The sequence below is a fragment of the Lycium ferocissimum genome, chromosome 5, assembly GCF_029784015.1.
Source record: "Lycium ferocissimum isolate CSIRO_LF1 chromosome 5, AGI_CSIRO_Lferr_CH_V1, whole genome shotgun sequence".
NCBI classification, from domain to species: domain Eukaryota; kingdom Viridiplantae; phylum Streptophyta; class Magnoliopsida; order Solanales; family Solanaceae; genus Lycium; species Lycium ferocissimum.
The window spans coordinates 34336667-34354520 of NC_081346.1; the positions used below are offsets into that span (position 1 = coordinate 34336667).

The window sequence follows — 17854 nt, forward strand, 5'->3', positions numbered from 1 at the left end:
AAACTCCGACTATTTAATTAAGGATAAAACTGGAAGAAAATAATTAATGCCTTTTTGGTTTGGTGAAATACCACTTATTTTGAAGCAAAATAAAAAAGTAAAAACATCACTTATTATGAGACAGGGGAGTATATTTGTGGCTCTAAATTATTTCATTAAGAGTAAAAAGAGAAATTTTAAATTAAATTATTTTTAAATATAATCATATATTATTATTTTTAGATAGATTAAAAAAAAAATGTATCAGGTAAATTGATATGGAGGATGTAAAAATGGTATAGCCGATAAAATGAAAATTGAGAAACCATTAAGGAGATTTGATGACTTGTCTAATCTTGGGGACTGAACTGCTGTTTCTTGTCCTTTTCCTTGGAATTCCCATCAGTTTCTTACCAAATTCAGTAAAAACGTTAATTCATCAAAGGCTCTTCCATATCCATTTTTTCCCCAACTTCCCCACATACCCATATCAAGAACCATGGAATTCAACTCTTGTTCTCCAAATACCATTCCAGTTGTCTCCACTTTTGCTTCACCATTTGAGGCTTCTCCTGACCAAAATGGTTCTACCAGAAAACCCCTTAGTTTGTGGCCTGGAATGTATCACTCTCCTGTGACTAATGCTCTTTGGGAAACAAGGTCTAAAATATTTGAAAGACTTCTTGATCCACCACTTGATGCTCCTCCACAAAGTGAATTGCTTACTAAAACCCCATCAGAGAACAGGACTTCAATTCTTTATAATTTCTCAACTGATTATATATTGAGAGAACAGTATAGGGATCCATGGAATGAGGTCAGAATTGGCAAGTTGCTTGAAGATCTCGATGCCCTTGCTGGCACCATTTCTGTCAAGGTACATACTTTTTTATTAAGAAAGATAGTTCATTATCCGTAAAAGTTTCATATTTGATTCATTATGTATGTGTTTATTTGCAGTGCTGCATAACATTTGAACTTTTAATGGGTTGAATTTACAAGTCTATGGGTTGGTTGTGCTGTTGCTGTTGTATGTAGATGCTTATCTTCCTTCACTTTTTCTTTTGTTTCCATATATTTCAAATGCCTGATTCTATTGGCAAAACTGTTTATGGATATGGGTTCCACTAAATGATACTTTTGTTTTGTCAATAAGTTCCGTTAAATGATACTTTCTCAGTCCTTTTTTGCATATCATGTTATGCAGATAACCTGTTGTGTATCAATACTGTGTTTGATGATACCCCTTATTACCAAGTTGCTTATCTTGTTATGCTTGGGGCCACTGAAAAGGGGATAGTACTAAGTATGTGCTCACTACCAAGTTGCATTTCTTGTTATGTTGCCACCATCGAATAGGGAATAATGGCAAATATGCAATACCCATTATAGTGGTATAATGGTATATGTATGCTCTAGAGTGAACAGAATACTTTTTTTGACAGAGATTTTTCTGAAGTCCTTTTTGCTAAGACCAAGATATAAACTGCAGAATGTTTAGGTCATGTAAGTCAGTTTTCAGTTTATTGTTTTTTCTTCTGCATATGACTCGACTTCCTAAAATTGGATTTTATGGAATAGTATCAGCAAGTTATCAAATGAAACATCCAACACTTATCTTTTCATTGTTGGTACTGGTGAACATATTAATTTTTGGAAGGACAAGTGGTTCGGCAATGGTGCTGATGCACGTTAGTTAACGTATGCCAGTTGGTCATCCATGGCGAGAGGACGGGCAAAAGGTCAGGCGAAAGAACAACAACCAGTTAAGGGACAAGGGTGTGGCAGGGGAAGGCCTCGCAAGGTACCCTTAGCGACACTTGTGAACTCTGTAGGTAAGCGTGATGAACCCAACCAGATTTCGACTGTAGAGTCGGAATCTCCAAAATAGAATGCACCACTCGCTCCGGCGGCTGCTGGCCCTTCAGTGAGTCACACTGAGGTGGCTAAGAAGCTGATTCTCCGTCCTAAAACCCCGGAGGAGCAGGAATGGCACCAGTGGCGAAAGAAGTGTCAAGCAATGGATCCATGGTATCTAAGCACAAGGAGAAAATGCCAGAGTATACTAACCCTAACCCAGCTTAGGCAGGCTGACAATTGGGTCAACCTATTCATGACTAACAGGGTTGCAGCTAACGGTATGGCTGTAACCTATATTCCTCCTGTAATTATTGATGGCGTTGCTGTAGCTAAACTTGAAGAGGAAGATGTGAAAGTTGAATTGGATAAATGGAAATGCGCCCTAATTGCGTATTTCTTTGGGGATTGCCCTGGGTACAATGCTATGTCGTGATATATTTCTCAGAATTGGGCTAATGAGGCTGACCCTAATTTGTATCTGCACGATGATGGGTACTTCATCATCAAATTCTTATCTGAGGATATGCATGAAATTCTCTGTGCTGGGCCATATACCATTAATAATAGGCCGATGGTATTGAAACCTTGGAAGAAGCATTTTGATCTTAGCACTGAGTTTGTTGCAGAGATTCCACTGTAGGTACAATTTCCCAAATTGCCTTTGGACTGTTGGGGCTTGGGGTCTTTATATACCCCAATCTTTGCAGATGAATGCACCACAAAACAAACTAGACTATCATATGCCAGGATGCTAATTGAGGTGAATGTGACAAAACCATTACCAGATGAGGTAATGGTCATGGACCCTAGTGGTCAACAGCTTAGTCAAGATGTTACCTATGAATGGAAACCTGATTTTCTGCCCTAAATGCCAAAGGATAGGGCATATTTGCAAGGAACAGCCTGTAGTGCAGAAACCAGCTCCACCAAGGAAGAGGAGGCATGGCAAACAAGTTACTCAAGAATGGAAGTCCACAAGAATCATCCTCCCTGACCCTGCTGAGACTAGCCAAGAGCCTTTACCTCAAGAAGCAGTGGTGGTTGGGGAAATACAGGTGCAGACAATTCCAGTACAACAAGGGGTGCGTAAGACTCCTACAGCTGCTATTCAAGAGTTGCCAGTAACAAGCACACCAGCACAAGCTTCTTCAAGTTGCATGCCTGGAACTAGCCTTGAGTTCAACCTGGCTAATTTCCCAGTTCTTGCTGCTGTTCCAACCAGGAATGGATATTAATCCCTGAGCAAAGGAAAGTGTAACACTTCTGCTTTACCTGTGGATAGAGGTGAGGCAGCACTCACTGTTTAATATGACTTGGTTGTTTTGGAACATTAGAGGAATAAATAAAAGGTATAAGTAGGAGGAGTAGAGTTAAAGAACACAGCATGACCAGGAGGCTGAATAATATAGTCCCAGGATGGAAAGTACTTGCTAACAACCAACATGCTGTCAATGGAAGGATTTGGTTCTTGTGGGGTCCAAATTGGTTTGAAGTCAGTCCCATACAGACAACATCATTACTGATTCATTGCAAGGTTAGCGATAGATCATCAGATGACCAATGTATTATCACTGTCATTTATTCTTTCAACACTGTTGAACTGAGGAAAATCCGTGGCAAGACTTGAAGGTATTAGCTCAGGGTGTCACTCAGCCGTGGCTCATAAGTGGTGACTTTGATGTTGTACTGCACCTTAATGACAGATTGTTTGGCAATCCTGTGACCCTACATGAAGTTCAGGATTTCTCTGAGTGTATCCAATATATTGATGTTCATGAACTTCCTTGGCATGGTGCGTATTACACATGGTCCAACAGGCAGCAGGGCTCAGAGAGGATAACTAACAGAATTGACAGATCCTTTGGTAACTTTGAATGGATGCTCAAATGGGGACAAGTCTCAACACTTTATGATCTTCCATTAATTTCTGATCGTGCCCCCATGTTGATTAAACTGCAGCAACAACAAAGACCTAGATATAGTCCATTCAAATTTTTCAATGTCGGGCAGACCATGAGAATTTTCTCCAACTTGTGAGTGATAAATGGCAGGTGCAAAAAGCTTCTAGCAAAATGCAGAATGTGTGGCTCAAGTTGAAATCTTTACAGCCAACTCTGAGATTGCTTAACACCCAAGAGTTTAAATTCATCAGACTTAAAATCGACAAAACCAAAGAGGACCTAGTAGTATTGCAAGAACAACAGGCTAAACAAGCTGATGATTTTCTGATACAATAAGAAAAGCAAGCTCTGATTAATTTGGAGAAATGGTCATTGATTGAGGAAAGTGCACTCAAGCAGAAGTCTACGGTAAAATGGGTCAAGCTGGGAGACTCAAATAATAAATAACTCTCTGTTGCTAGTATAGAGAGGAACCACCGGAGCCAAGTTCTTGAACTCACATCTCTGGCTGGTATTAAGTTGCATGATTCTGAGAAGATCAAGGAGGAATTTGTTATGTTCTACAAGGGGTTGATGGGGGCCTCAGCGGCTACTCTCCCAGTTGTATGCAAAAACACTCTGAGGAACGGGCCTATACTCACTCATCAACAAAGACTGGATCTGTGTGCTGAGGTGACTGAGGATGACATCTATACTGCTTTGAAGGCTATAGGGGATGATAAAGCTCCACATATTAATGAATTTAATGCTTTATTCTTTAAAAAGTCATGGCATATTATAAAGGACGATATCATAGCAGCAGTTAAGGAATTTTTTGTCACTGGTTCTCTGTATGCTCCTGGTAATTGCACTATTGTATCTCTAGTTCCTAAGTTCCTTAGACTAAGTGTCCTGCAAATGTTAAAGAGTTTAGGCCAATAGCCTGCTGTTCAGTTCTCTATAAGATCATCTCCAAGATTCTAGCTAATAGGCTTCATGCTGTCGTTGACTCTCTGATCTGTGATGCCCAAGCTGGATTTATTCCAAGTAGAAATATCTCTGACACCATTATTTTGGCTCATGAGTTAGTTAAAGGATACAGTAGGAAGAACATCTTTGCTAGATGTATGATCAAAATAGATCTACAAAAAGCTTATGATTAAGTTGAATGGGTGTATTTAGAATAGGTGATGCCAGAATATTAGGCTTTACTCATATGTTCACTACTTGGGTTTTGGCTTGTGTCAAAACTGTGAGTTACTCCATTATTGTTAATGGAGAACACACTCCAGCATCTCCAGCAGCTAAGGGGCTCAGGCAGGGTGACCCCATGTCACCATACCTTAACGTGCTAAACTGGGAGTCACATACTTATGCTTTGCAGATGATCTTTTGTTGTTCTCTAAGGGTGACCTGAACTCTGTATTGGCAATGCAACAATGTTTGTTGAAGTTCTCAGCAAAAGCTCTTAGGTCAGCTGGGGCTTTAAGCGCAAAGCGCAAATAAAGCTTGGGCTTTAATGAAAAAAGGTGCAATGGTGCAAAAATACAAATATATATATATGTTTAGCCCAAGACTAATAATTATAAGCACAAATAACAAATATATGGCAAAGAAATTGTAAAACCATTACAATAAAGAAATATCAATTATCTAGTGTCACCTCTTCAATAGAGGCTCATTGGCAAGGAAAAATATGTCTTAGAGCCTTGATGATGAGACTGAAGCGCACATAAAGCAAGGCGAAGCGCTCAACATGTTTTGAGCCTCACTTTAGGGCTTAAGCGCGCCTTTGACAACAATGCCTCTGGCCTCCAAGCTAATATAGGTAAGAATTCAATATATTTTGGGGGTGTTCCTCAAGATATTAAATCTCAAATCCTTCAACAGTTGGGATTCTCTCTTGGTGATCTTCCTTTCAAAAACCTTGGTATTCCCATGCCCGCTAAAAAGTTGTCTATTCTGCAATGGTACCCCCTTATAGAAAGAATCACTGCCAAAATATCAACCTGAACAGCTAAAAAACTGTCATATATTGGCAGTTTTCAGTTGGTGCAGTCTGTCCCCTTTGGGGTGCAAGCTTATTGGGCTCAATTGTTTCTAATCCCCGCCAAGGTGCTGAAACGGATTGATGGATACTGTAGGAGCTACCTATGGTCAGGGGAAGGTGTAATTACTAAAAAAACATTAGTAGCTTGGCAGAGCATGTGTAGTCCTAAATCTGCAGGAGGATTGAACTTGATTCACTTACAGAAATGGAACCAAGCTGCTGTGGCAAAGCTGTGTTGGGACCTTGCTCATAAAGAAGATAAGCTATGGGTCAAATGTAAGTCAAATGTATTCATACTTACTACATTAGGGGTCAACAGTTGAGTGTGTGTCCAATACCTCAAACTGCTAATTGGATGACAAGGAAAATTGTGGCTGCTAGAAGTATCATGTTGCAACTGGGTGCATCTCCTTCTCCTGGCCAGGGCTTGATCAGGAAATATTATCTTCAATTGCTAGGAGATCTACCAAGGATATCATGGATATGTGTAATGTTTGCCAATCATGCAAGGCCAAAAGCTTGCTTCACTATGTGGCTTTGTATGCACCAGAGATTGTTAACAGCGGATAGGTTGATAAAATTGGGTCTTGAGGCTACTAAAACTTCATGAGCATCTATTTGTTCACTGTCCTGTTGCAAGGGCTTTGTGGACAAGAGTACTAATCAATAGAAGGGGGTTTTATGCTACTACTTGGTCTGACTTCTTGCATTGGGGCATCAGTAATGGCAAAGGCAGGACTCAGCAAGCTCGGCTATTCAAAATGATTGTTGCTGAGGTGACCTATAACCTGTGGATGGAGAGGAATCAATGACTGTTTGAGCAAAGGAGTACTGTAGTGGAAAAACTGGCCAAGGATCTGGCATATGTGTGTATTGTCCGTGCCCCTCCTGGGGTTCAAGCTTTAGTTCATAGTTTATCATTTTAGTAGCTATACTGATCCCATTTAAGTATAGTTTGTGTTAATTTTAGACCTGAGTGGACTGAGCTAAAACTGTAATGTTTGCATTGGTAACACATAAAAGTCCGTTAGTTACCAAAAAATAAAGTGGTTCGGCAATGCTGCCCTGATAAATGACTATGCTGCCATCTATCAGCTGAATTGTCACAATAACTCAAGCATAGCCCGAAACAGGGACGGGAATAGCTGGAACTTAACTCTCAGGAGGAACATAAATGATTGGGAACTTGAGGAGCTTCAGAACTTTTTAGCAAGACTGTAGGATTGTCTTGTTAATGAAGACACAAGACAGACTCAAAAATGGGGTGATGCAAATGATGGGACATTCACTGTAAATAGATTCAGGGTTTAGGGTTTCGGGTTTCGGGGTTTAGGGTTTAGGGTTTCAGGGTTTAGGCTTGGTAGACAGTTGAGCCTAGAATCAAAATTGGAAGACTAAACTTCCTATGAAAGTTATCTGTTTCAATTGGATAGCCCTCCAAGGTGCATGTTTGACACAGGACAATATCAATAGAAGGAATTTCCAGATGGCAAACAGATGCTACATGTGCCACCAAGCTGGATAGGTATCTTTTTTTTTTTTTTTTTTTTTTTGCAATGTACAGCTACAAATGATATTTGGACTCAGTTGGGTCATGCCCAAGTAATCTGAGGGAAGCAGTAGAAAGCTGGAGCAGATGGAAAGTTGGTAAAGCCATCACAAAAGTCTGGAACATGATACCAGCAAGCATTTTTTGGGTTGTATGGACAGAAAGTATCACAGATGTTTTGTTGGAATTTTCAACTCCTAATCATTCCCTTGAAGCAAAATTTCTTTTACTTATAATTAGTTTGTTCAACCTTTTCACTGTAAATTCTTCAGTTCAATTCGTAGATTTTGTTAGCTCCATGAGAATAGGCTAGCTGATATGCATAGGGGCTATTTGCACCTTTTTGTAATCCTTATGGATCTGTTAGCATCTTCTTGATGCCATTAATGAAATCACTTCATATCAAAAAAGTATTTGGAACTTTTTATTTAGAAAGTGACATTCTTGGGTGCTAGCTTATGCACTTCACCATGTTATTAGAATGTGCCTGCTAAACTTGCTGTTGGTTGAATCAGCATTGCTCGGACATTGATAGCATGACAAGACCACTCTATTTGGTGACTGCTTCCGTTGATAAAATGGTGCTGAAGAAGCCAATCAATGTCGACAAAGATCTGAAAATGGTTGGTGCAGTTATTTGGGTGGGCTTTTCTTCCATTGAAATTCAACTTGACGTTATACAGCCAGCAGATGGTATTTTCTCAAACTGAATTCATTTACTTGCATTGTGCAACATTTTTCAAGGTCATTAGCTGCTCCTCTCAAGTGTATCAACTAATATCTTTTAGTAAACCACTTTCATACTTACAAAAAAAAGTATCTTTTAGTTACCCACAAAGACTGACTTAAAGAGGACTTTACCATATTCATATTGTATCTAGTATGTGAATTGGTTAGGTTCAAAAACAATGATGACCAAGCCTAAACCTGGTTTTGAGACCTAATCTATCTTTTTCTCATTTTAAGTCCATTTCAGCTTGTTAAATCTCATGTTAATGATCCTATTTAAACGTTTCATCTTTGACTTAATCCTTATGACAGGGTAATTAATAGTTTAAGTATGCTGCACGCTGTCATCCCCCATTTACTTGATACCCAATTCGTGAATGTAGATATTTTCTCCTTATAGGAACTAATACTTCTTTCTTCAACCCTGGCCACATAATCTACTGCTTTTTGTACTGTTATGACAAATGGTAACCTTGGGAATGTTCTTTCCTTCTATATGCTGCTATTCTCACATCTCTCTTCCTTTCTCACTCAGAGTGCTTATCTCTACCATCAACACCACCGAGACTCCCATTTTTGGTACAATTTTCCTTTTTATTAAACCTACAAAAAGAGCTTATGCTTTATAACTAAGTCTTCAATAAATACAGTGGTGAACTAAAAGCGATTTTAGTCTCTCGGTCATTGCCTATTGCTTGCTTGACTCTCTTATTCTCTGTCTCGTCAAATCTTTTATTCCTTTGATAACTAAATTCCACAAAATAACTTTGCATTTTATGTGTTCATCTTTGTCAACTCTAGGCTCGTTCTTCTTTCAACATTTGAAAATTCTAGTTTAACTTGGAGTATTTTCTTACAGGGAGTAGTGACCCCTCAGAAGCAGTTGCTCTGACAGCAAACTTCATTTTTGTTGCTCGTGACTACAAGACAGGGAAAGCTGCTCAGGTGAATCGATTGTGTTCCGAGACAGAAGCAGAAAAGCTGCTCTATGAAGCAGCAGAAGCTAGAAATAACCTTAGAAAAAGAAAGAGAGGTGGAGATAAAAAGGAGATTGAAAATGGGGGAGTTAACAGACTTGAAGAACTATTAGCTGAAGGTAGAATATTCTGTGACATGCCAGCATTGGCAGATAGGGACACCATTCTTCTCAGAGATACGCGCCTTGAAAATTCTTTGATTTGTCAGCCCCAGCAAAGAAATATTCATGGTCGGATCTTTGGGGGATTCCTGATGCTCAGAGCATTCGAACTAGCATTTTCAACAGCTTATGCTTTTGCTGGCCTGATGCCATCCTTCCTAGAGGTTGATCATGTTAATTTCCTTAGACCTGTGAGTGAACCATCTTTAACATCTCCTTTTCACTTATCACTGTTAAGTTGATTCATAGTAGAGCTATTTCATTTTTTTTTCTTTAGAGGGGGTAGGACGTGTCTCGCACCAACTCCAGAATACCTTACCAACAACACCAGCATAGCTAATACCTGGTACCCATGAACAAAACTAGTACAAGGATGGTTATTCTTTCCTCCATCACTAGAATACCTGTTAGCTACATACAAATTGAAAATGCAAGGAACTGTTCTTCGTTCCTCCAGCGCTTAGTACTTTTCACTACTGATCAGTTGAATCATATTCAACCACATTAGCAGGAAGAAAGGTCCGGTTTTTGTATGTGAACATGGAAAAGATGAAATAATACTACCACGTCCGTTCAGCTTATGTGACGACATTTCCTCTTTATTTCGTTCCAAAAAGAATGGCAGCTTTCTAAATTTGGGAACAATTTGAGTTAAACTTCCCGCTTTAACCTTAATGAAATTTTTTATAGCCACGCATGCTATGAAATGTTTAAGACCACAAGTTTCAAAAGCCTTATAGTCACGCAAATGCTATGGCATGTTTATGACCACAAGTTTCAAAAGTCTTTTTTTTTTTTTTAACTCTGTGCCTATTAAACTTCAATGGTGGGAGTATATGTTAAAGGGAATTGTCACTCAATCACTAGCGTCCTTTGAGGGGCAAAAAGAGTGGAGTGTATCTGTTGAAGGCTGTGCGCTCACCAAATAATGTATGAGGGACCTGGTTGTGTACCAGTTCCCTTATGCCATTATGTAAAGGACACAGGATATTATCGTGGAAAATTCCTTGTTCAAGGGATTCAAAACCACGACCCACCTCAGTAGGATTTCAACTCCACTACACCGAGCAACTTTAGGTTACAACTCTATCGTAAACTAGGAATTAACTCCCATAATCCCTCACCCTTATCATAACGCTTATGCAACCTAGGAACTAACCCCCGTAGTCCTTCCACACTTGCAATACTCCGATTGCAAGCACCTCCACTTGATTAACTCTAGCCAAGGACCACTAATACACCTAGACTAACTCTAGCCTAGTGTACCACTCAAAAGCTTGAGGAAACACACTTCAACAAGCAAACTTTGAGAATTTAAGATACCTACAAGCAGTTTCTAAACAAGAAAAGTAGGTTTTCAGTTTAAGCACAAATGAATAAAAATTTACAACAACCTAAAGAACAAAGACTAAACTCATATCAGGATCTGGTTCTTCAGCTTGAAAGTAACTTTGTTCTTGAGAGATCTTGAGAACTTGTGACGGCAGCTTTGCATGCTTTAGATTAGGTTTTCAAGACTGTCTCAATATGTTGCCAACATGTTGTATATATAGTGGGAGCATGTGGGATGGATAGAGACCACTCATTCACTTTGACCTAAAGCATGGGCCAACTCATAGCTATACTTATGTGTAGCAAGTGGCTCGGCTTTACAGTTGTTCCCCACTGACGGTGCAAGGTGCACAGAGAGCAGGTTGCAGACCAGGTCTCTATCTGGTTTTGAAAATAGTTTGACAATCATCAAAACACGAGTGCACTTGGAACTATCAATTTCCCCCTTTTTGATGATGACAAACTCATAGACTGATGTTCCCCTGAGAACCAGCTTTCCAGTTGTTCCCCTGCGAAACAGACCATCATTATCAAGGCACCTGCAACATGTTAGCAACATAATACCAATTTCAACTGGAAGACAAAAATTGTCACAATATCATCACATATCAATCTTCCAGTTCTTCCTCCTTGCTCAGCACATCTTCCCCCTTAATCACCGCATGTTCAGTTCAGTTCACTTTTACCTCACAATTATATCTTCCCCCTTTTGGCATCGTCAAAAAGATTAAAGCACAGCAACAAGAAGTTCAGATATATTAACTCAGAGCCAGTAACACAACAATATGCTACTAGAAAGATCAACATAAGTGCAGATAGTAATCAATTCAGTATACACAAATGATAGTTAAACTGCAAATCTGCCAAAATTCAGGAAAAGGTGACTTCAATTTTATGCAAAAGGGATGGGGGCTAGGAAGGATTTTCAGGACAGTGTAGAGACTTGAAGGGCTGAGTAATTATAGGTCAATTTCTATGGGCTTGACGATCCTTTATCATCTCATCTCTGAGTGCATCCACTTGAATTCTCAACTGATCCCTCTCTGCTCGTAGCTTCTCAAGTTCTTCTTCTGCTTCTCACCCAAAACCTAGTGCTTTCAATCGTTCAGCTAGTTGGGCTTTTAGAAGGGCATTTTCCTCCTTGAGTTGTTTGATCTCTGCATTTGCCGCTTTTTGAGCTTCAAGTAGAATTGAGAGGGTGGATGGACTTTTAGCACTTGGTCCCTGTGGCACAAACTCACACTTCTTCAGGGTGGCTAGAGAGAACACATGGTCTTTAGTTCCAAGGAGGCTCTACCAGTTCTTACATTAAAGTGCACAAGGACTTTCGTTAAGAAAAATTCATATGGGAGATCAGGTCCTCGCACAATTCGCGCTGCCTTACTCATTCTCTCCATTATGATGGCAGGCAAATTGATTGGTTCAAAAGATGTAAGAGCTTCTATTAGAGCCAGGTCTGCTACCGTGACGGTAGATCGTTCCTCCATCCTTGGCAAAAGCACTTTGCTGACAAACTCGAAGACTAGTTGGTGCTCAAGCTTAAGCTCATTCTTACAGAGACTAGCTTTTGCTGCTGACCTTGCAACATTGACGATGACCTTTTTGAAATTTGGAGATCTCTCGTCTGCTGCAGCTCTCAGTCCAGCTATCTTTACTCCCAAGATTTCCCCAAGTATCGACTCAGTGAGCACAAACTTTGTCAGATTCACTGTTAGGGCCAGAGCATGTTCATTTATACAGAGCAAATTCTCATAGAATTCAACCACTTCGGCTTCATATACACATGGTGGTGGTTGAGTAAAGAGATGGCTCCACTCCTGAACTCCACCATTTCCATCAAGTCTTTCATGCCAGGCTCCTCTTTTAGATTGACATCAAAGACTCTTCCAAAGAGAACATTTTGTTTTTGTAGGTTCTCGTTATTCTTTCTTCCTTCCACTTCACCGTTTTTCCTCTTGGAGGAACCTGGTCTCTCACTTGTACTCATCTTTCTTTTCTTGAGTAACGATAGGGCACTTGGTTCCTCTTCTCTCTTCTCTTCTCGGCTTTGAAGACGCATGTTTTCACTCAAATCACCTTCCAACTTTGGGTCAGGCAAATGCTTATTTTCACTCAGCATTTCTTTCTTTGAATTTTTCCGTATCAAAGGTGTCTCCTCTTTATCTTCAAAGTCCTCAACACTTGGCATTTATGTGGTACAACGAGAACTTGAGTCATCAGATTTTCCATTGTTGCCACCCATGTGATCATATGTTCCTTTTTGACCAAAGATTGCCGACAGGGATGCAATGTTCCTAGTCGTTCTACGCTTGCTGGGTTTTGAAGGAACGGGTATAGGGAAGGCTGAAGTTGCTTCATTTATGTCATGATCAGAGAAAGTTGAGTGCGTTAAGGGTGATGATTTGGACTCCATTTGCTCGGGCTTGACGAGGATTGGTGATGTTTGATAAGCACTTCGTGACAAGACCGAAAAGTGAAGAGTTTAGGCGAGTATTGTACAAGAGATATGTTCAAATGAAGTCTTGAAGTTCGAAGATTTTGGAAAAGTAAAGAGAGAGCAGGATGAGGAGAAGTGTCCCTTAAAGAGTTAGAGGTGGCACTTTAGGATAGGTGCTAGAGGGAACAACTGATTTGTTCAAGAAGGAAGTGACGATTTGGTACGGACATTCTTTTGAATTTTCTTATAAGAGGAAAGGACACATGAAGTATCTGGCAATTTTCGCAGTTCGAATACATTTATGAGTACTGAAAGAATTACTGACCTGAGATACAGAGACCTGGTCTCTGATTAGAATTTTTGAAGTATCAGGCCATCACTGTGAACTGTGTAGAATTGCTTATGCTTGAATTCTCCTGATCCTTCCATGCATGTATACCTGTAATGGTAAGTGAGTTAGACATAACCAAAAAACACTTGTTAGCAGTGTACCTTTTTACTTATTGTAGCTATTTTGAGTGATGCCTTTCTGCAGCATTGTTTATAAGAGATCCTTCCTTTTATCATCACACCACACACATCCTGCTCTGAGGGCTTTGAGGGAAGATTTTTTAACCATAGTTGCACCTCGGAGCTGTAACAGTTCATCAGTTTATACTGACTGCTCCTTCTTTCTCCCACCCTGTTAAGCGATGCTAGTGATTGGATTTGGGAACCCAAACCAGCTTGGGTCCTTTGTAGTTATAGAAGGGGTGAATCAGACTCCTTTTAGCCCATACTGGCAGCACATTCCTTCTCTTCTTCAAATGTCCTTTCTTTTGAGGACCTGCTCCTTTCACTCTAGTTCCCTTCTTGACAATACTCCTATTCTTTTGAACAGCATCAACCTTTATCTTATATGGCTCTTGGTGACGACTTGTTTGCCCGCAAGGAGGAAATGGCTGCTCTTTAGTTGTGGGAACATGTTTGCTGTGGAGATCATAGGGCATCTTCTCCTTCTCAAAGCCAAGTCCTCTTCTGCCATTTCCATTTTTCTCATTTCTGGAGGAGATTGCGTCAGAAGACCAGGTCCACTTGAGAGTTTTGTCAAGGTCGAACTTAGCCCTTTCCAGATCTTTTCTTAGCAGTTCGTTTTTCTCAATTTCAGCAGTAAGACTTGACTTTACTTTCTTTAGTTCAGCTTCAAGCTCTAAGGAAGTCTCACTTGCTGCTCCTCTTCTTTGAAGGAGGTTTCCATCTCTTTTCTTACTTGACATTGCAACAAGATATTTTGTTGGTTTGTCTCAAACACCTGTTTCTCCATTTCTTTTGTTATCACGCACAGGTCCTGCTTATCCAGTTTTATTTCATCAAGAGCAAGATTCAGCTTCTTTCTCTCAGCAACCAGAGCATGATAAACGTCAATTAACACACTTGACAGTGATATGAGTTTTTTCTTAGAGCAATCTCTCAGGTTTTTCTTTAGATCAAAGAAATTTACCTCTTTGTTTTCATTATCAACATCACTTGTGTCAAATTCAGCCATGAGTGCAAGGTCTGACTTACGCTCAGTTGCTCCATCGTCAAATGCCATCATGGACAAGTCCCCTTTGTCATTTTCATCCTTAGACTCACTTAAGGAGTCTCCCCAGGCTGCAAGTGCACAATCTCATCAGTGGCCTCTTTTCTTCTGAAACTCCTGTCGGGGACCTGGTTCCTTATGGCAGTTCTGTCATAATTGTCCTGCTTGGTTTGAGGACAATCCTTTATGAAACACTTGTGACAGGAGTAGTCGTTTCTGCTGGGGTTTCCTGTTTTGGAGAACATGCCCTTTTTCTTTATCATCTTGTGAAACCTCTGTGTGAGATAAGCCATTTCGGAGTCATCATCATTGGACTCTCCCTTTGCAGCTTTGAGAACCAGGCTCCTCTCCTTCTTCACCTCATTCTTTTCTGCCTTCTTCATGGTTATCTTCATCTCATAGTCTTGAGGTTTCCAATAAGGTCATCCACGGTCAACGTGTCTAGATCATTGGCTTCAGAGGTAGCATTTACCTTGCTATCCCAGGAGTCAGGTAATACACCAAGCATCTTCCTTACCAGCTTGGTAGTTGTGATGACTTCTTCGAAAGAGTGGAGCTCATTAATTATGGAGGTGAATCTGGTGTGCATCTCATGAATAGATTCATTCTCTTTCATTTTGAACATTTCATATTCAGTGGTGAGCATGTCGATCTTGGAGTTTTTTACCTGAGTTGTTCCTTCATGAGCAGTTTGGAGAGCTTCCCAGATCTCTTTTGCTGATGAACAAGCTGAGACTCGATCGTACTCATCTGGTCCTATTCCACACACAAAAATCTTCTTGGCTTTATAGTTCTTCTCCACTTTCTTCCTATCAGCTTCATTGTATTCTTTTCTTGTTTTGACAGTGATCTTTTTACCATCTTCACTTATGTGAACTGGATATAGGGACCATCACAGATGATATCCCAAAGCTCTAAAGCTTCGGCGATGATGAAGTTGTGTATTCTTGTCTTCCACCACCTATAATATTTTCCGTTAAATCTGGGTGGCCTGGTGAAAGACTGTCCTTATTCCATATTTGGTGGGGCTGCCGTTTTACAGATTCTTTCTAGGTGTTAACCTTTTAGAAAGCACCAGCTCTGATACCAATTGTTTAAGGTTGTGGGGTCACCAAATAATGTATAAGGGACCTGGTTGTGTACCAGTTCCCTTATGCAATGCAGTATGTAAAGGACACAGGATATTACCGTGAAAAATTCCTTGCTCAAGGGATTAAAAACCACGACCTAACCCAGTAGGATTTCAACTCCACTACACTGAGCAACTTTAGGTTACAACTCTATCGTAAGCTAGGAATTAGCTCTCATAATCCCTCACCCTTACAATAACGCTTATACAACCTAGGAACTAATCCCTGTAGTCCCTCCATACTTGCAATACTCCGATTACAAGTACCTCCACTTGACTAACTCTAGCCAAGGACCACTAATACACCTAGATTAACTCTAGCCTAGTGTATCACTCAAAAGCTTGAGGAAATACACTTCCAACAAGCACAGTTTGAGAATTTAAGATACCTACAAGCAGCTTCTAAACAAGAAGAGTAGGTTTTCAGTTTAAGCACAAATGAACAAAGATTTACAACAACCTAAAGAACAGAGACTAAACTCATATCAGGATCTGGTTCTTCAGCTTGAAAGTAACTTTGTTCTTGAGAGATCTTGAGAACTTGTGACGGCAGCTTTGCACGATTTAGATTAGGTTTTCAAGTCTGTCTCAATATGTTCCCAACATGTTGTATATATAGTGGGAGCATGTGGGATGGATAGAGACCACTCATTCACTTTGACCTAAAGCATGGGCCAACTCACAGCTGTACTTGTGTGCAGCAAGTGGCTCGGCTTTACAGCTGTTCTCTACTGACGGTGCAAGGTGCACAGAGAGCAGGTTACAGACCAAGTCTCTATCTGGTTCTGAAAATAGTTTGACAATCGTCAAAACACTAGTGCACTTGGAACTATCAGTATCATTTTAACATTATACTTTCCAGGTTTATTCCACTGGTGCATTTTTTCCTGTTGCAGGTAGATGTTGGAGACTTTTTACGTTTCAAATCATGTGTACTTTACACTGAACATGAGGATACTGATCAACCTCTGATCAATGTAGAAGTTGTTGCTCATGTTACTAGGCCAGAGCAGAGGTCTAGTGAGGTATATTGTGAACTTCTATGAAACAGACTACTCTCGCTGTCCATTTTATATGACACTTATTATTTTTTAGTCTGTTCAATGGAGAAAGACACCTTTAAATTTTTAACTTTCAACTTTCCATTTTATACATAATGGTATGCTCTTATAGCCATAGAAATGTCATTGCATGTTTAAAACCACAGCATCTAAGGGTAATTTTTGTATGTGTTGACAGTATATCCTTCTTTTTTAAACTCCGTGTTTAGTCAGACGCCGGTTTATAAAATAAAACCGAGGGACTAGTTAATGCTTTAGCAGAAATATTAGGCGCTTGCTAATGTAGCAATCTACAAAATCCTGGAACTGCTCTTATTCTCTAAACCCAAATGCAGGTATCTAATAGGTTCTACTTCACATTTACTGTGCGTCCAGAGGCTAAGGCCACAAATATTCAATTCCGGATCCGGAAGGTTGTCCCGGCTACAGAAGAAGAAGCTCGTAGGGTTCTGGAACGCATGGATGCTGATCATCTGCAGTCAATTAAGTATACACCAACAAATGAACATGTCTTAGAAAACTAGAAGATGCCAGTTGGGTTTTAACCTGTAAGTGAGAAAGTCCATAGAAATTCATACTGAAAGACCAAAGACCTGACTTATCTACCAGATTATTTGTATGATGAATCACAGTTCTAAACTTGAAAAGAGTCTTTATGCTCAAGTTCCATTGCAACGATCAGGAGTTGTATATCCAGCTTAGGCTGGTATTGCCAATTATAGTCATTTCTTGACTTGATTTTGAGTGATTTGTGGTGGAACTCAGTTCTACAATATTATTCTATTGATAATGTTTTATGGCTTTCCAAAATACTAGTAGCTCTTTGAAAACTTCGTTAAAAGTGGAATGGGGAATCCACTATTGAATTCATGGGTTTGCAAATGCCAAAAGAAATTACTGAATGCATTTCTAGGACCAGAAAAAACTGTCCAGCCGGTGTTTACACTAACTCAACAAGTACATAACATGTTTCTTAAATGCACTGTTATCACTAAATCAGATTTAGTTAATATACATCTCACTTCAACTTATCACTTAATAAATTAATATGGTGTGGTGTAAATATTGACACTCTGTTTGGATGGTTGTTACATATTGTTCAGTATGTATCGTATTATATTGTACTTATTGTTGTATTATTTTGATGAA

General features: G+C 39.7%; 1 protein-coding gene across 1 annotated transcript; it reads left to right on the top strand.

Moving 5' to 3' along the window:
* Nucleotides 1-323: 323 nt before the first annotated feature.
* Nucleotides 324-17443, top strand: LOC132056757 (acyl-coenzyme A thioesterase 2, chloroplastic). The gene is made up of 5 exons (XM_059449093.1): nt 324-856; nt 7834-8011; nt 8907-9376; nt 16541-16669; nt 17041-17443. Exons 1-5 carry the CDS (start codon nt 479-481, stop codon nt 17227-17229), a joined length of 1344 nt encoding a protein of 447 aa, XP_059305076.1. The 5' UTR covers nt 324-478; the 3' UTR covers nt 17230-17443.
* The last annotated feature ends 411 nt before the right edge of the window (nt 17444-17854 follow it).